This window comes from Rhipicephalus microplus, chromosome X (assembly GCF_043290135.1).
Source record: "Rhipicephalus microplus isolate Deutch F79 chromosome X, USDA_Rmic, whole genome shotgun sequence".
Taxonomy (NCBI): Eukaryota; Metazoa; Arthropoda; class Arachnida; order Ixodida; family Ixodidae; genus Rhipicephalus; species Rhipicephalus microplus.
This window is the reverse complement of record NC_134710.1, coordinates 175,203,103-175,223,299: the sequence shown is the minus strand read 5'-3', so window position 1 is coordinate 175,223,299 and position 20,197 is coordinate 175,203,103. Positions and strand designations below refer to the sequence as shown.

Sequence of the window (20,197 nt, the reverse complement as noted above, 5' to 3'; positions counted from 1 at the left end):
CACTAGCAGTAACATGAGTGAACAGGAACTCTAATACAAGAAGAATAATTTACATTGGTGACGTGCTCTCACCGCAGGACGGAACAGGATAAAGTTTCTTCCTATAGTTGACATCAAATGATTTAAACCTGTAGCCGACGGGCCAAGCTACGAAGGCTCAGGTGGAACCTACCAAAGCAGTGTTCGTACATGCGGTACTGTCGGACATAGAAGAACGAGTAGCAGATCGTCTGAGTATGCGTGACCACCGTCATTACACTCAACGTCAATTTGAGCGTTATTCACGTAATTTTTTGTAACGCTTAAAGGTTGCCTACACTTGTGGCTGAATACGGTCAGAATTATAACACTAGATAAGTTCGTCAAACTTTTCTAAAGAAATCAGCCCTGAAGTATTTTGTTATAGCCATTGTCGCTTACTCTGAGTTTTAAACGTCAGCTGCGAAAGTCAGCGTATGTTATTGTCCAAGCACGGCAGAGAAATATCGGCGCCAGTACATAAAACGTGCAAAAATAACGGTATCAGCCTAACACCAGGGCTGGTAACAAAAACGACCTATTATTATTTCAGTATGACGAATGCCTTAATTCCCTTTAAAAACGTTTTAATCAGCTCGACATGAACACAAAAACTAGTGCCTATAAGTTTTCATCTTGTAAATAGAGTGTAAGCTGTATCCGTTGGTCAGGAGAAAACTATTATCTATTTGATAATCTAACTTATGCGTACCACTTCAAACGGGGCATGTACTCATCTTGTTACAGATTTCTACGCCATTACGACAATATGTGAGCTTTTTCTCCACAAAAGTATAAAAGCTCGCTGCTGTCCAACGTCTGTAGCGTGCATGGGCAGTTAATGCAAAATTTAATGCAAATATTACCCCCGAGACGTCCCAGATACGTCGGCATCTGTTACTAGCCTGGAGCCAATATTACTACATCTTTAGCGTCGTTGCACTCATTCATTCAATTAGTGTAACATCATCCGCGTAACATAATCCTTGTAACACCATCCGCATGATCACAGTGCTAATAATTTCCAGAATTTGACGTGCTAGAAACCGCGATATGATTATAAGGGTGACCACAGTGTAGGGCCCCGGAAATTCCGCCCATCTGGAATTCTACAGTGTGCACCTATATCGAAAAAAGACGGTCCTGCAAAGAGAATCAGTCTATGTGGAACATGACTGCCAAGTCTCGTGGCATGACTAACATGGCATGCATTTCACGTACGTAATGAGAACCTTTCCCACAGTCGTGTGTGGCGCATACCCGCAAACAACGGTCCGTGGTATACGCAAGTATGTGCCAGGGCCCATGCATGCCACGGCCCACATCGCTGAGACAGCAATGTTTTGTAACACGCGTGCGTGATGGACATGTAAATGACTGAATATTTGTGTGTGTGTGCATGCTGTGTTATACGTACCATCTTCATCTCTCGTTCGGCACTTTCTTCTTCCTCTTTCAACCTGCTCAATCCCGTTCTCACACATAGCTTCTTACTCGAACTGACTTTTCTGGACCGGTTACGGTAACTTTCCTGCCTTTCCTTCTCTACCATTTCTTTTTTTCTCCTTGCATGGATTTAACACGATAAAGACGCACAGCTTGTGATATATCTGGTGATTTTAAAGTCAAGCGTGTGTATATGTGTGCTCATACGGCTGAACAAGCTATAATCTGTATATAGCGTTGCGCGTCCCCACGGGAAAATGACGACGAATGCTCTTTACATTTGCTTTCGATAAAATTGACATCTGGGCAGTGAAGTAAGTGCCGGTGTTACGTCGTACGTCGTACAATAAGCTACTCTTAAGACGCCGCTATAGTCAGCGTGCCTGCTAAACATATATGCACACAGCAACTCAAGTTACAAAGAGAAGCCGATTAATCTCGTATGGCTTGGATCAAAGTGCGGCATAAGGCTTCGCAAGAAATGGATTTCCCGAATGCGTGGGAGGGATCTGTCCGAATGTTTTTTTTTTAGATTCCTTGTTTAGTTTAACACAACCCCCGATATGATACTGGTTAATCTCTGTTCGTTTTATAATACAATTTCTAAGTGATAAGACGTTAGTTTTGCACCGACGTTCGTTTAGTGCCTATAGGCATGTTTACTTACGATGTAATTTCACGTACCTATAGGCCGTAGCTGCCAATTTTTTTTTATTTTCGATAAAATTTACGAACTTTTATTTGTTTTATGATTTCGCAAATGTACGCCAAGTTTCACATAAACTAAATATCTGCCTTAGCAGGAAAATGATTGAAATGAAGACACAGTGAATGTTCTTGAACTTAAGCTCGTCAACGTTTAAGCTCGTCTAGTAAACTTCGCTGGCCATAATGAAAAAATCAAAGTGTGACGTAAAATGGGCAAAAATAGGAGAAATTCCAGATGTTACATCGTACTGAAGTGACAGTTCCAGGGATCCTATCGAATCCTCACAGCCTTGTAGAGTGTGAGCGCATATTCATCGCAGTGTATAAGATTCGAACTGGTTCTTTTTTTTTCCCTTTCCTATTAAACACTTGATATTTTTTTCGACAATGAAATGACACTAGTATGCTGCCTGCTTCGAGCAAGCCTCTTCACAAGACCGAATAAAGCAAGAGAAATTGATATTTGCGAAAGCTCTTGCAGTGGCACTGTGAACGCAAATGTTAAGAGGAACACAGCCGTATTGAGGGGCAGATAAACCTCCCGTAGCTTAGTGTTGCTTGCCGAGAACGACCGCATGACCTTTGTTCGACGTTTGTACACAAGACGTGACGCGTGCTTGCCATCTGGAGCCACAAAGGCTTGCGCGAATGTTTGACGCCTCTTCCGCAATGAAATTGCACGATAGCGCATGCAGCTATGTGAGAAGTGACGTCACCATATCCTGTTGTAAGCACTATTGTATAGATGACGATAAGTATCGCGCGCACATTCGTCCGAGCGTTACTCCTCTACATAAATGGGGGTGACAGCTAAATACGTCGTCCGACAGAGAAAACGTCACAGCTCACTCGAGAGGAAGTGAGGGTACGTCACAGCTAAAACGATAAAGCTGACACTGAGTTAAAAGGGGTAACAGATAAAAACAGATCTTACACGGTATTTGACTGATAAGTTGATGTAATTGAACCTGCAGTTATTTTCCGAATGTACGCATCGAATTCAACGGGTATGGTTGATATGTGGCGTCTAACGTCCCAAAAAACCACCGTATGATTATGAGAGACGCCGCAGTGGAGGGCTCCGGAATTTTCGACCGCCTGGTGTTTTTTAATGTGCACCCAAATCTGAGCACACAGACCTATAGCATTTTTGCCTTTATCAAAAATTCAGCCGCTGCAGCTGGGATTCGATCCCGCGACCTGCGCGCCTGCATCCAAGTACTTTAGCCTCTAGACCACCGCAGCGGGGCGACCGTGTACTTTCTATTCGGTTTCACTCTAAAAAAAGAGCGAGTAAAAAGGGTGTCTTTTTGTCCCACAACAATAATCGTCATCTATATTGCGTTCCATCCTTGCGCTATCATCCCGTGCCCGGTACATTCCGGTCACGATCGACATGCCCGTTATCAGGGTTACATTGCATTCTCGATAGGAAAGTGGCCAGCGCCGAGTTTTCAAGAAAGGAAGCGCACGCTAGCCTGATGACGATTATTGTTGTGGGACAAAAAGACACCCTTTTACTCAATATTTTTTTTAGAGTGTTGAAGTATTGCCATGTTACAAGCCAGATAAATTAAGTGCCTTACGCGACGATAATCTGAATACAATTCTCAAAGCCATCGGGTGGGTCCTCATCCCGAGCAAATCATCCTACAAATAGGAATGAATATCTCAATCGTTTGTTGCCGCGTGCACTGACACCCCCAAAATTCCCGCTTGCCTTTTTTTTTTCAATCGATGATGATGAACATGACGGTTTAAAGGGTTTAATGTCCCGAAGCAGCATTGGGATCATAAGAGAAGCTTAGTGAACGGCTACGAATGAATATTTGCCTACCTTATAACTAACTGACCGACGACTCTATTACGCGACTCTAAATCATCGAACCTGCTACACCTATAGTGTAGCAGGTTCAATTCCCTCAAGGTCGATTCTCCTCAAAGGCGGATGCACACGAGCCTCTACCAATAAACGCGCACTTCAGGTGACGTCTTGAGCCGGACGGCCTGTGACCCTGCCGACGAAGAACACGCTGCCTTCGTTGTTTCCAGCTCAGCGCGCAAACGACCGATAGTTGGCAGCACAGTGATAAGATTGCTGAGCGTGTATATATAGCTGCCCGAATGAGCGTTTTGAGCTCGCCAATGATAATCAGGAAATAATAGTGTTTCACTTGAGATATACTTGTATTGAAATGTGTTTCTATGCCACTTCTGATATGTGGGGTTTAACGTCCCAAAACCACCATTATGAGGGACGCCGTAGTGGAGGGCTCCGGAAATCTTTACTATTTGGGGCTCTTTAACGTGCGCCCAAATCTGAGCACACGGGTCTACAACACATCCGCCTCCATCGGAGATGCAGCCGCCGCAGCCGGGACTCGAACCCGCGATCCGGTGACGTTGCGGGACCAACCGAGTTTCTTCTTTAGGAGTCCTTCAGGGGTCCTCTAGAGGTCCTCACATGTCCAAACAACACCTGGAAATATTAAACGTTCAACTGGAAGCTTACCGAGTGTATACGTGCACGATCACCAGTGGATTTAAAACCGCAGCAACAAGAACGGCGGCAACAAGGACGATGGAGTGGGGGACACCGCCAAAAAAAGTCGCTAGCTTCGAAGCTGACCGAACAGTCAACCCTGAAAAAAAACCGAATCGGTCCCGAAAAGTCGGTTCAGATTATTGTTTTTAAATTTAGCTTTAGAAAATGTGGATTTAGGCGGCTGGTGAGTTTATTTTATTCGTATCAGTATGGTATTGTATAGCCTCGTCACATTAAGTAGAAATAGCTAATTATGTCAAGCAATCAATCTGAAAAATACACACCCACCTTGCATGTTCACATAACAATGCATGTGTAGAGGCTTCAACTAACCATAAACGAGAAGTCACACAAGCATGCAGGCACAGAATATCAAAGCTTCTACACGACTCTGGCAGCAATTTTATGGATATACATGGCGTAGCACAAGTTTGACTGGTGGGCAACCATGAGCGTCAATTATATGTCTGAACTTGGACGCATATTCGATGTCTTGGACCCACATTGCGATATTTTACAACATTTATCATTTATATATTTACAATTTTACATATTTTACTACTACTACTACTACTACTACTAATAATAATAATAATAATAATAATAATAATAATATCTGCGGTTTAACATCCCAAAAGCACGACATAAGTATGATATGATCATTGGGTCAGCAGTTGAGTATGCGTTGCGTTTAAAACATTTTTTTTTATTTTAGGGAGGCTAGGGAGGGGGAGGGGGTAGGCAAAACTTTTTTTGGGGGGGGGAGGGGGGCTACTGCACCTCGCCCCCCCCCCTCTCCACTGGCACTGCCCCTGCTTTGAGTGTATATTTGGTTATTATCTCTTTGTTTCAGCATCGAGTGCATAGAAAGCGCCATTTCTTTTCTGTGTAAGATTTAAAACGCCAGGGAGGCCATTGCGGCGCTTTTCCTTGCAGATGGTGCGACCGGCGACAGTGTTATGCGCCTGTTTATATTTTAAGGAAGGAGCAGACGAGCGCCAAACATTTCACGCCAATAGTGAATGGTACATGTTGGACGACTTGCCCTTTTCCATAATCAGATTCGGCCGTGACGTGTAGTGATTCGAATTTCGTCATATTTTTTTGTCACTGATTGCTTCCGTATAACGCAATAGCGCAATCTCATTTTCTGCTCTCCCAGCACGTTCGGTTTGAAAGTCGACTATGGTTATCGCAAATTACGTGCAGTTATTTTTAGTACTACAATATGGGGGTGTATAAATTTGATGGGCTCCAACTTTTCAATACAAACAACTGCGCTCAAATTGACGGTTACAAAGCTCATTAGAGATGTTTGCTAATTACCCTTTTCACTACAACTTTAGCAAAACCAAAGTATTTCCGCTTTGACGCACAGTTTGCTTAGGTGGCAGGTGACTTACGTTCACGTGTTTTTGTAAAAAAAAAACTGTTCCAGCTAAAGAAACGAAAAAAGACACCCAGTGTAACTTCCACATACCACCTAGCTCCATAATCTACAAACTTGTTTTTTTTTTTTTCAATTTACGGGCTACGGCATATTTGGACAAGAAAGGCCCACCATCTTCCACCATCCTGAGTGCCGATGAGGCAGTCACTAAATACAAAATGCTCGCGTGGAAATTTCATAACATTATGCAGCGTACTTCTACCGAAAGAAAGTGTCATTATAGTGAAATTAACATAGGATTTGAACGCAGCATACTTTTAACCGATTGAATTCCGAGAGCCGTTTCGTTCAGCTCCATAATAAAACAGAAATCAGAGAGCGCATTAAGTTGGTGCCCTCTACACAAAATCATCAAATTGAACGGTGGTCCATTTTACCGGGTGTATAATTTCAGGTATCTGACTTCAGGTCTAGTGGCTAAGGTACTCGGCTGCTGACCCGCAGGGCGCGGATTCAAATCCCGGCTGCGGCGGCTGCATTTCCGATGGAGGCGGAAATGTTGTAGGCCCTTGTGCTCAGATTTGGGTGCACGTTAAAGAACGTCAGGTGGTCTAAATTTCCGGAGCCCTCCACTACGGCGTCTCTCGTAATCATATAGTGGTTTTGGGACGTTAAACCCCACATATCAATCAATCAATCTGACTTCAGATGCTATTAAGACAAAATAAAGCACTAAGCATACAGAGCTGCGGGCGTAGAGAGGCCAAAGCATGTCTACGCATGTAAAGCTACTCAGAGATACTTAGAGGCGAGATTACACAATTACAGGTGAGACCAAACTTTGCAGGTAGGATCACGTGGTGACAGCGCATCTGGTGACAGCGCGGAAGATCAGCGCATCTGTGTATCTTGGCTTTTATGCGGACGTGTTCAGCATACTTCTTTTTTATTTTTTGGCTTCTCCCTTTGCAGACCTCATTTATATGTGTCTATTACTGAAGTCTTTAGTTATATGTGTTCTCGTATTCATCTTCATTTAACTATTTTCGCTTTATTTTATCGGCCATATCAATCACATGCAAGGTCATGCAAGATTGAGTCAGCTACGCCAGCGCAAGCTCCTCTACACACGTGATTACTGCAAGCGTACACGCCATAAATGCTTTTTATAGCACGTGCGAGTGGTAATACCGTTTTTATTACTGATATACCTGGTATATTCATGTTTTTTTTTGCTGGGATAATAATTTGCTACTCTCCACAAGAACGATTAACATTAGGTCCTTTTTGGTTTTCTCCAACTCCCAAACATAACTAATTTTATGTTGTTAATTAGTTACTTAAACAAATAAATGAAAGCAGTGGTAGCAAAGAAAAGAAAAGTAGGACGAACAAGTGCATTGCTTGCACATGATTTGTCCGAAGGCAATGTTTGGAATCAGTTGTGTCTTTATCTCAAATTTTACTCCGTAATCAGCGCGCAGTGCAATAGCAAATGTGCAGCGATGGTGCAAAATGTGTTTCTGATATACGAAACGTCCGACAACTTCACACATGGCCCATTTTCACAGACGCCATTTATTTTTTCCCTGCGTTTCTGTTTTTAGTGTACTGTGCGAGAGGGCATCCTATCTGAGCCCGCCGCGGTGCTATAATGGTTATGGAGCTTGATTGCTGACCCGCAGGTCGGAGGATCGAATCCCGACAGCGGCAGCCACATTTTCGATGGAGGCGGAAATGCTGCAGGCTCTTGTACTTAGATTTAGTTACACGCTAAGAAATGCCCAGGTGGTGGGAATTTCTGGAGCCCTCCAGCACGACGTCTCTCATAATCATATCGTGGTTTTGTGACGCTAAACCCTAACTATCGATTGACTGGCATCATTTCTGACACAGCAACCATGCAATACTGAAAAGGACAATAGGTCTCCAATTTCAGCTTTTTTTCCCGTATCAAGCTCTAGCACGCTGCCGATAGGTGTCCGCCGATGTTTGCAACTGCTGACGTGAGGCGGCAACGCCGCGCACCAAAGACGGCTCGAATCGAGATAAGAGAGCCGTATAAAACGGTACGAATCGGACCTGGGACACATAAGCCCACGGCTCCTATCAAAGCGTGGTACCCACAAAGCAACCGCCAGCTTAGTCGCGCAGCTGTTGTTAGCGAAGAGCAGACTTCAAGTGAGTACCAGGCTGATTCGTCGTTCTTACGTCATTTTCATGAGAAGCAGTGTCGCTTAATTTCCTGCACTGCCGCATACATAAAATTCTAGTTTCAAATATTTGCGGGTGACCTATGCCACTGACGCGTGCTTAAACGTGTAATGTGTTCTATCATGACTCAAACGGTTGAAGGTGCAGTTTTACCGTGCACACTCGTTTATTATGCAAAGATGATTATATTACCTTAATAAGGGACGAGGGTGAAAAGGGCCGCCGCGGTGGTAACCCAATGTCACGGTTTCGATCTCGCCTGCCGCGGTCGTAATGCGATGGAGGCGAAATGCTCGTGTACTTGGATTTAGGTGCACGTTAAAGAATGCAAGGTGGTCGACATTTCGGGAGCTCACCTCTACGAGTTCGCCCATAATTATTTCATGGTTTTGACTCGTAAGACCCCAGATATCATAATCATTAATATCAGTGACATAGTGTTCTACAACCACGATATGATTATAAGAGACGCCGTGCTGGGGGTCTCCAGATATTTTGACCATCTGGTGTTTCACGTTCACAGCTGACATCCCAGAACACACGTGCCTCTGGCGTTTCGCCTCCATCGAAAGGCGATCGCCACAGGCTGGATAGTACACGCGTGACCTGCGGGTCAGCAGCCTAGCGCCGTAATCCCTACACCACCGCGGCGGACCAGATATTATAATTACAAAGGCGAAGGGGTGAGAAGACGCACGCCCATTTCCAACCCGCGCTTCCTCGCTTACGTGTATGTTGTCTTAGAGAGGGGCCCTGGAACACTTTTTCAAGTAACCATGGAATGAATTCACAGGAAGAGCTTATTGCCTCACGAATTGCAAAAATTTTAAGAAACCGTCCAGTGCGAGTGGATTTACAAAAGTTTGCCGCATGCTGCTATTGCATTCTCTCTTCTCTCGTCCTGACGGAAGTGCTGGAAGAGAAGCAGGGAGGAATGGCAGGGCCACAGAAAAACATCACGCGCGCTTCGCGGCCTTGACCACTTTTTTGTCTTTTTTTTTTCTTCAAATGCACGGCTTTTTCAGTGTGATCGCGCACGCACGCGTGAAGAAGTAGCGTCCTCCCGCGGTGATCTTTGTAACGAGCAAGCACACCATGTTCAAATCAGCCAATGACTGATAGATGGGTTGTTGACGTGTGAATTTTGGGCATATAACGTGATTTGTTGGTGGAAGAGAAAGCAATATTTAGCTGACTTTGATAATTAATTGTGAATTCCAGGCTGCGTGTTGTGCTATAATATTTGGCTAGCGTGTTGTCGGCAGCCTCTACTGCAGACCGGCAGGGTTTTCTGACCATACTCAAAAGGTATTGCAAGGCTCCCTTAACACTAACCACAGAAACCATGATTATGGGCGTCCAGTATAGCGGGAAAGCCATTTCTTGAAATGGGAATTTGGGGAGTTTAATAATGGTGACATTAATGACGACGCTTTTGTATACGAGTGAGCACCAGCAAATTTTTTGGGGAGGTGACTTCGTATGAATCTTTCAAACAAAGATGGTTGGTGTACTGCGGTTTTCGGGGTGTGTATTGAAATGTGCTTTTTCCCTTACCCAGAGATGTCTTCTGGCAACCACTCGATCCAGGAGACGATTACTCGCATCGATGGGGTGAGTATTTTGTCACCTAGCTCAATTTTATGCTGTGCAGACTGTCACTATATCAACTTTTCATAAACAAATAATAATAATAATAATAATAATAGTCAAGTGCCTATAGCTTCGAGCAGAACTGACGTCCACACACAACGGTATCAAGAGAAACAAAACTTGAGAAAAAAAACGGAAGTTGTAATGAACATGCTCGATTCGTTGCTTACTTTTCTCGCGTGTTTCGCACCGCTACTCATTTTGGGAGCTGACGATTGCGACAGACGCGTGAGTGTGCTTTCTAGCCGTACGTCAACACAGACTGTCGCGTGAAGTCTGAAGCGCAACAATCCTAATCAAGCTGCGGCATTAGAGTTCATAATTATGTCAGGCTTTTCTTCGTGATCGTGCCGCAACAATTGGTATAGGCCCCCATCGTTGCAGTATCATCCACCTATACCGGTCAGAGGCACTTTTCCAGAAGCTGTCATTTCACCAACTCTTTTTTTACATCGCTACGTCAGGTCTCCCCAAACAGTTTGAGCAAGTTGAAGATCTGCACCAATATCACGTTGTGGACGGATCGGGGGCTCTGATGGCGCCATTTAAGACCGGTTTCAACAAATGGTAGAGGTCGTGTCAGACTATGGTCCACGTGGTGGCCTCACTTGTGCGTCAAACAAGTTTGAGCTCCTTGTATTTCACGACCGCAGTAAAACTTTCCCACCCACATCAATGTACTCGTTGAAGAAACACCTATCTCTCGCGTAGAGCGAGCACACATCCTCATACTTTACATTTAAGCAGATGGCAGGGCAAGGCACACCACTTTCGCGCCATACGAAGCAGATCATCGCCATGTTCCGACGCGTCAGTAATCGACATGCATGGGGAGCGGGACATGCTTCGACTTGTGGACGCGCGCATTATAAGCCGCTTCAATTACCATCTTCCATTTCACCGGCTAACGCAAGGACAAGAACGAGTGGACACGCTCATTCGTAGATGCATCGAGGTCGCGTTGGGTTTTGCGCACTCTACATCAACGAGGTGCCCTTTGTTGCTAGGAGGGCAAATACCCTCGAGGCCCACTAGATTAGTCAGCGCCAACGCTTTCTCCTCACTCCAACGGGTACTCTAACACCTGGGTCACCCAGTCCCCCCTAAACCTCCAGAAACGCAGAAAACTTCCGTGCCACTCCAAATAGCTCGAGTACTTTGCGTACATCCCCTGCTACGCAACTTGAACCCTGAGCGTACCACCGGTCGTCGGCGAGTATAGGTGAGATACCTGAATCGCACTCTCAGCGAGATTGAGGTGAAAGGGGTGTACTACTGACGCGGCTTGCACGGCAAACGGACACACAACAGTGGTGGTTAGCGGCACTCGTGAGATAGTTGCCTCAATCTCCTCCCCATCTTCAGCCACCCACTCGGGTGAGATCCTGGCGGTTACCTTGGTCATCCAACACACCTTGAGCCCCCTGCAGAAACAAACTTCATACTCACCGATTCTCAAGCGGCATGTCAGGCTTTCCGAGAAGGTCGCGGCATTCCCTAAACCTTCCACTCTACTCTTTTACGCACATCCAAAGTTGCTTCACACAACAGCCACACCATACACCTGCTCTGGACTGCTGGTCATGCCTCACTGTCGGGTAATGAACGCGTTCGTGCGGCCGCTCGAGAACTTGCCCTCCGAGCAGCCCTGCGCAGTGAGGAGGCCAGTGCAGAGCTGGGTTCCCAATTTCACATATAACTAAGACACATAACATTACATACGCCAAGGACAGCAATACCAAGTCCCACCAGAGTCATTCACACGAGAGGAGACTGTCGTCATAGGTGTTCTGGAATAGGGCTCCCCCCCCCCCCCACCTTTTTCTTTACATTTGGATAATAAATGTCTTCATCATCGCCCCAATCTTAAAAAAAAACAACTTGTAAGTTGCGAGAATGAAACCTACCTATGACACTTATCACGGACCTCTCGAGTGAGCCAGAGTGCATTTCCTTATGACCATCGGCAATTGCTATGTAATTATTTGCTTAACTATATATAGTACTAATATAAGCATAAAATCTACAGTCATTACGTTTTATTTACAAATGTGAAAGTAATCTCGTTCTTTGGCGACAGCTGCTGTGGTGTTTATATCTCCTTACTGCAAGGCTTCGGCGTGAAATTTTAATGAAGCCCCGCGTGACTGCAGGGTCTCTTGCGTACAGTGATACTAGTTTTTTTTTCAAACAAATGCTACGAAGAAATGATCAATGCTTCACGCAGAGAGAAGGCAAGAATAAGCCTAGAGCAACAAAGATTGAGGAAATGCAGTCAGATGAGTAGCGTTCCCAGAGGCGCGCAAACTATAGGACGGGAACAGTCCTTTACAGGATGTATTTTTTAGGGGCGAAGCTCCTTAGGGCGTGGGCTGTGCGTCCCCTGTATGTAGCCACCTCTGGTTTAGTTCTTGCAGTGTTCACTAGATGGCGGTACCGTCTCCTGTATGTAGCCACCTCTCGTTTAGTTCTTGTAGTGTTTACTAGATGGTGGTACTTGTAGCTGAGGATGAAAAGATGCAAGATGTTATAAACTAGAAAGCGGTACTTGTAGTTGATGAAAGACGCGAGATCTTATAAAATAGGAATGATGTCACATATATGGCGCGTGTCATTGGTTGAAGGCAATCGTTCGATTTAGTGCGGCGACGTACGCTAGGGGGAGCGATGTAATAAAATCGAGTGGGCAAAATGTACAGAGGATTCATGGTTTACCAGGTTTACCTCCGGAGCTTCGCCCACTCATCATCATTCACTTCGTGGATATGGCGGCACTTTTTTAGAAAATAGAGTTATCATTTATAAAAATTATAACCTTTTTATCTGACAGTCACGCTGCTGTCGTTTTCGTGCACATAACTTTTTGTTGAGGCGGGAACACTTTGCCGTGACTATAATGGCATTCACGTCACTAATTAACAAAATCTCGTCAATTAACTATTCATGTATTTACTTGAGTGCAGTTGTTTATATCAGAAGGTGGCTGTGCCCTCATAATCGATGGCATAACCATATTTTAGAAATCGCAAGTTGTGCTTAGTTCCAAATATTCGTCATCAAATTTCGAGGGCGAAATTGAAACTGGTCGCGCCCGGCGCGCACGGAGCGCTACAACTGCGTATACGTCAAACCGTTTTTGTCCGTGACAGGGCTGTGACGAAATTTGAAGCAAGGCGCGCCGTGGTCGTATCTTTTCGTGAAAAACTGCGAATCATCTCACCAGCGTATCTGTTTAATTTTGCGTGTAGTGCTTGGTTCTTGTCTGTTTCTATGCGACAAAACGGCTGCAGTATCAACCTTTTTCTTTGTATGGTAAGCATAAAACTCGGGGCTGCCACTGCGGCGTTTCTCTTTGAAGACAAGCGAACTAGTTTTTCGCGCCCCTTGATAGATTATGAAAAAAAAAACGGGCTGATACTACACATCGCACGAAATAATCTCTGATGTAGCACAGTTGTGAGTGAAAGCGAGGCGTTAACCACTGAGCCACCCCGGAGAACCGATGTAGCGCAGCCAGGGTGACTATAAAAAGACAGTTGTCGCGCTTCGTGCGACAGCTGTGTTATCACGGGTGCGATTTGTTTCGCTTTACCATTGACAGTGTTGGAAGCAACTTTTTTTTTTACTTTTTGGAACAGCATTTGAGGCAAAAAAGTACCACTTTCGAGCAGCCACAAGCGTTTTCGTAGCAAGAAAAATTCTAGTTTGGAGCAGCTATTGTTGTTGAAGGAGCAGATTGCAAAATATACCATACAAGTCGTAGAGTCCGCGAGTCAAAGTGTCGCATAAATATTAATGTATATATGAAAGGTGTTTCGCAGCCTACAATCAACGTAAGTTCCAAGAAACGAACGATGAAGTCACTTTTCGAGTGCCAGTTGTATGAGCTATATATATATTCAAAATATTATTTCTGTCAATTTTACATATCACCCTGCATGTGAAATTGAAAATACCTAAATGATCTGAAAGCTTGATATGCCAGTTTTTGTTGAATAAATAGTGTGCTTAGATTTAGGTGCAGTTAAAGAACCCCAGGTGGTCGAAATTCCCGGGGCCCCGTCACTACAGTGCCTTTCATAAACATAATGCGGTTTTGGGATGTTAAACCCCAGCGATTGCGTTTCCACTGTTTTACGTTTCCCCGTAAAAAGAAAAAAAAAAACAGTTTCGTTGCGGCTTGCAAGTTGGTTTGGTCACAGTTAAAGCTGGTCAGCTTCATTTTCTCAGTGCCATTTTGGAGCAGGTTTATTTATTTATTTAAAAAAACCCCAAAGGACGTCATAACGAAGGTATTCATTGTGGGGAGGGGGGGGCAGACATTGTTTGTTAGGTATTTCAAAAGTTGGAAATTTTTTTTGCTAAAATAAATCGAGAGAAGCAATGTACAAAAATCATTTTCCAACACAAACATCATGAAACACCAACCATATTCACCAGAAAGCCACCTCAAATGACAAGAAAAGGAAAATTGACATACTATGATTAGGTGGTAATTCGAGCATGAAGAAGATCCTAAAATTGGCTAAGATTGTATTCCGTGGCAATGTCTGTTGGTAATGTGTTCCACTTGGTTATTGTGCGTGGCGAAAGTGAATGAGCATAATGTGAAGACTGGTAGTTTATACGTTTGACTTGATAAGTAGGATCACGACGGGGGTAGATAGCTAGTGGTGACTGAAAGATTTCATCGCAGAGAGAATAATAATGATGATGAAGTTTATGAAACAGTGTTAACCGAGAAATTTTTCGGCGAAGTGCTAAGTTCACCACCTCAGCTTTCTTCTTTAACGAGGTCACGCTACTGTAATGGTAATAACCAGAAAAATTGAATCCCACAGCATGGTTCTGTAGGGCTTCTATGTTACTGATGATATATATTTGTTGTGGGTCTCAGGTATACAGCACATGTGTATTCTAATTTTGGAGGGAGCGATGTTGTGTACGCTAGTTTTTAACATGCAGCGGGGCTTCTTTGAAGTTATGTTTCAGGATCGAGTTCAAGGGTACGGTTAGCAGAGGTGAGGGTACTATTATGTGGTTGATCCATGACTGGAGATTTGATTGGAGATTGATGCCAATGTATTTGTAGGTGGTGGCGAGTTCTATGGTACTTTTAGGGGAGTAGGTGGTCGGTATGCGTTCTTATTAGTAAAATACATAAGCTTAGTTTTCGAAATGCTCAATGACATTAACCAGTCGCAACACCATGCTTTTATGACATCTGAATGAGTCTGTAAAAATTGCCTATCTGTTTGACATGCTACTCGTCGGTAAAGCACACAATCATCGGAAAATAATCTGATTTGTGAAGTCACTCAAGTGGGTAAATCACTAAACATATGAAAAAATAAAGGTCCAAGCACACTGAGGAACTCCGAACGACATACCAGCAAAACATGAGTCAGAATCGTTAATAGATCTAAACTGATTTCGCGAAGAGAGAAAATCGGTGATCCCTGCGATTATTTTAGGGTGAATGTTAAGTCGAGAAAGTTTGAGCAACAACCTCTGGTGTAAAACGCGATCAAATGCCTTTGAAAAATTAAAAAGTATGGCGTCAACTTGAAAACCAGCGTCTATCAGTTCATGAACATCGTTGATAAAGCTGGCGAGTTGGGTGTCGCATTAGTAGTCCTTGCGAAAACCGCGCTAGTGCTTAAAGATAATGCTGTGATCTTCGAGCTAGGCGATGACTTTGTATGTACGACATGCTCGAGTAATTTACAGGTTGTGTTGTAAATTAATCGAGCATGGTTAATGACATTAGACGATAAATAAAAGCAGAAGCGTCATCACTCGATTTGAAGATGGGTATAATTTTGGCTGTGCGCCAGTCATCGGGGATGCGACCGTTTGTTGTCGATATAGAAAATAGGACTGTTAACATCGAGTATATAACATGCAATGTATTTCTTAATATGTTGTTATTGAAACCTAAATGGTCGGAACTAGATGACGTTTTCAGTTTCGTTAGAAGAGATAAAACACCGCCCGCTCACTGACGACAACCTCGTACATAGTGATCCCCTTCAATCCCCTGAACGTAGGCTGTAAGTTTACGTTTTCGCACGTGAAGACAATTACAAACGCGTCATTGAGAATTTAAGCGCATTGTCAATCAGGTATGGGATCACCATTAAGGTCCATCAGACTAATGTCAGCCCGGCTTTACCGGGCTCACAACTCGCCAGATTCGACGTGGATTATTTTTTAACAAGGATGTCAAGTCATTAGAAGAAAAAAAACAAATTGTGACGAGTGTATTTAAGCAGTGTTTGATTATCCTTTTCGCGCGTCTTGTATTTCGCATGTGTTCCGTTTTGTTAGGCCCTTGTTATTACGTCGACGAAGTTGGTTCGTAAACCAGGCAGAGCTATTTTTGCAGGTAATAGACAACAAGGGAATGAAAATTTCGATGATTTGTGTGTGAGCAGATTGAAAGAGGTTCCGATTCTGTTTAATAAAGCACTTGTTAAATCGTGCAAGAAGTGATCTGAAAACTTTGTTAATTGGCTATTCATTAAAAAAAATGGCTTTGGCGTAACACCTTATTTTTTTTAGGGTTCTTCTTTCGCTAGCAGTAAAATTCAGGCGTTCAGTAAAAACGGCGTGGTCTGCGATGCCTTGTTCATGAGTTTTGTTGACAAAAAAAAAAAAAAACATCAGGATTGCTGGTTAATATTAGGTCAGTGATATTGGAAAAACTTTCCGTTCATCGTGTTGGTTGGTCAATGGTCAATTAGCTGAGTTAATGAACAGTTACTAACCACACAGTTATCAAGGTTCGGAACAGTTACTAACCACAATTTGAAGCAGCAGCAGCATTTCTATTTTGGAGCAGTTTGGAGCACACTTCCATCACCTGCCTTGTTATTCGATGATGAATATCGAGAACTTCCTAACAAAAGGTATGTCAGAAATTACTTTGCAGAACTTTTTAATATAAACAACTGCACTCATGTCCGTAGTTAAAAAGTTACTTAACAAATTTTGGTTTATTAGTCGCGCCAATATAATGTTAGCTGCGGAAAAGTATTTTCGCCTCAACCTATACAGCTCATGTACGAGAATGACAGGAGCATGACTGTCATAAATGTTTCATTTTAAAATATGCGCATTGTAAAAAGAAAAAAAAAACATGGTAGAATGATAGACAGCGGTGCGCTTTCCCGTCTAAATGATGTACCAAGCAGCCCAATTAGGTGCACTCCTGCACAAGAACGAAGTCAGTCGTTGTCGTCATCAAACTGACGCAAAGTTGACTGCAGTGGTAGGCTACATGTTCAGAAGATAATGCAACCTCCGGAAATCAGAGCTGCCTAAGGTTCTTCTACCCGGTTCAGATAAGGCAGGCCTACCCTTCCCCCTTCAGTAACTGACGCTTAAGTTTGTTGCATTCTTGTAACGCACACGTGGAGTTAAGGTGAAACAAACAGCGTATACATTTCTCCGACAGTTGAAGCATGCTAAGTACTTCATGGCGACAAAAGTGACTGCGCAACGCCTGTAACGGCTAATTTTTCGAACATAACAACGAGCTGTTGCACAGCGCCCTCAGTATTGTATGCAGCTGCCGCCATCTAGTTAGGTGTGAAGATACTTTCCTGCAACGCATGAAATCTTCATTTGTCCGCCGGACTACACCGACATAAAGCGGTACACGCACCAAAAAGAAAAGAAAACCTGATTGATTGATTGATATGTGGGGTTTAACGTCCCAAAACCACCATATGATCATGAGAGACGCCGTATAGTGGAGGGCTCCGGAAATTTTGACTACCTGTGGTTCTTTAACGTGCACCCAAATCTGAGCACACGGGCCTACAGCATTTTCGCCTCCATCGGAAATGCAGCCGCCGCAGGCGGGATTCGATCCCGCGACCTGCGGAAAAGAAAACCTCTGAACATAGTTTGCGCTGCTCCAACGTTAATGTGGTGAAACAAGGTTTCTATCCTCGCAGTGAATTTTCAGCCATGACGTAGCAGTTAAGCAGTATAGTTCTCTGCTAACAACTCAGTGCCACCTAAACTATATCCACAGGACGCCATAGATGAATACGATAGGAAAGAAGACGATGGTTAATTAGTGATATCTTGTGCAGACTGGGCTCCAGCTTGTACGTCTCCCCGTAACAATATCAAGGCCTCAAATCAGTTCCTGAATGCGCAAGCTGCGGATGTTTGGTGATCTTACACAGTACACTATATCAATGTTATTATCAAAAATTATAAATGAGTGAATTAATCAAATATTTTGCTTGACCAGCAATATTTGAATATAATAACGCCGCTGTAATATATCCTATCACCAAGTTTCGTTCCGTGCTGTAATTTCACCATCACTCACGAGAATGCGTAATTCTCCCTTTTAATAGAAAGAGACATAACTGAATTCGCCAACATCACTTTTTTTTTCAGTATTACTACACCATAACATATCGCCATGATGTTTACACTGCAGAATATAGTGTGTTACCCGACGCAGCCAGAAGCTGAATGTACAACAGCCCGGAAATTAGTCACCGCGCTGCTGTAGTTTAGCATGGCCAAAAACGCATCTTTCCATATTCTAAATAATTCAGATCAAAAATATATTTCCTTTGAACGAATTGTCCCTAACCTAACTGTCCGTTTTGTGCTAACAGGGCGTGGTGACCACCACCACTACCAGGACTCAGCGCATCGTGCAGGTCTCCGAGACATCGTCGGGTTATCCCGGCGACATTTTCGAGACGGGTCATGTGAAAAGGACCGTGGTGACGCGCACGATCAAGCAGAACGCAGACGGCACTGAGGAGGTGATCGAGGACATAGTCTCTGACGACGGTGGCCTTCAAGTTCATGAAAAGCCTAAGAAAGGCATCTTCGGTTTTCTGAGCGGCAAGAAGGACAGGGACAGGACAACAGTCGCGGAGTCGCTAAAAGATCGACAGGTACTGATCAAGCCCATCGGCGAACGGAAGGCTCCAGCCAAGCCCCTCAGCGATAAGGAATTCCGTCAAGACTGCCTGAAGTGGCACAATCATTACAGGGCCATCCATGGTGTCTCGCCGCTCAAACACAGCGATGAGGTAAGGCTACCCACCGCGTATACCATGTGCTTCAATGAAAATGTTTCGCATGGCCGCGAAATCTAATGTTTGTCATGCGTACTCAGAAGAGTATAGCTTTCCCATTTTCTGCTGGAAGGTGGGAGAAGTAGGGGCGACTTCTACCGACATCGAAGCTGGTGGTTGCACAACAGTTCGACGGGGGGAGGGGGAGTGGGGGAATGTACCATTTTCCGCTGCGACTGGTGGGTCGCAACATTCGGAACCGTGTTTATTAAGCGATCTACATCACGGAGTGTCCGTTCCCGCTGCCGGCGTTCTCATAACGCTGGCATTATAAAAGCCAGTATTTGTGGCCATGTAGCGCAAGCTATTTTTATGCTTTCATCTGCTAGCGTGACACATAGACGCTCGTTAACATATGTGCATGAGAGATTAATTTAATCTTTGTGTTATACACTCGATAAAAACTGCGAATGATCATACCATTGTGCATACCTTGATATGGCACTGAAAAACGCGGCTAGTCATTCGAGAAAACAGTGACAGTTTTTTCTTCTGATCTTTTATTACATCGGTAGGCAAAGACAAAAGTAATGACAGAGCATACCGCGAAGCTTTCTATCGGGTATTGGCATACATGCGTGCAAGCGGGGGGGGGGGGGGGGAGGGCAGAGTGAGAGGGGAGGGGTGCAAATTTGCGAGCCCCATACATTGACATTATATTAAGGGGGGGCAACAAAAGGGGGGCGCTGAGTCAGCCCCTTACATTGACATGATATGGAGGGGAGTAGGGCACTGCGAAGGACATTCGCCCCTGAAGGGGAACCCTACGCACGCTTGTGGGTATTTGCGCCGGTGCATTTCAAAACATCATATGACGTCTGCTGCGTATAGATCGCTTGTTTTCACGCTGATTGTTCAGCTTTCAATTTCGTCACAGCAACATTATAAAAAGCAATACAGGTAATGTCATTCCCCTTGTGTTACAGTTATTCACGATATCGCAGTACAGCAGAGCGCCTATGTGTCGTATACTTTTCGAAATGCCGGAGATACTAATAGCTGGCTGACATGCAATTTATACAGTCCACAAAATGCACTCACCGTATACGTACAACCATGGTCTTCGTAATGAAAGACTACATTTCTGTACTTATGCTCTCGCGC

At 44.1% G+C, this 20,197-nt stretch overlaps 1 protein-coding gene across 3 annotated transcripts in view; it reads left to right on the top strand.

The window, feature by feature from the left end:
- LOC119177202 (Golgi-associated plant pathogenesis-related protein 1) overlaps positions 1-20,197 on the top strand; it is a 63,372-nt gene that overhangs the window by 24,053 nt on the left and 19,122 nt on the right. For 2 of the 3 annotated variants that reach the window (XM_037428611.2, XM_037428612.2), the window contains exons 2-3: positions 9,883-9,935; positions 18,623-19,048. In XM_037428611.2, the coding sequence (XP_037284508.2) occupies positions 9,883-9,935; positions 18,623-19,048 (479 nt within the window). Of the gene's footprint in view, positions 1-8,073; positions 8,289-9,882; positions 9,936-18,622; positions 19,049-20,197 lie in introns of those variants that run through there. The other variant, XM_037428610.2, reaches the window with a different exon arrangement.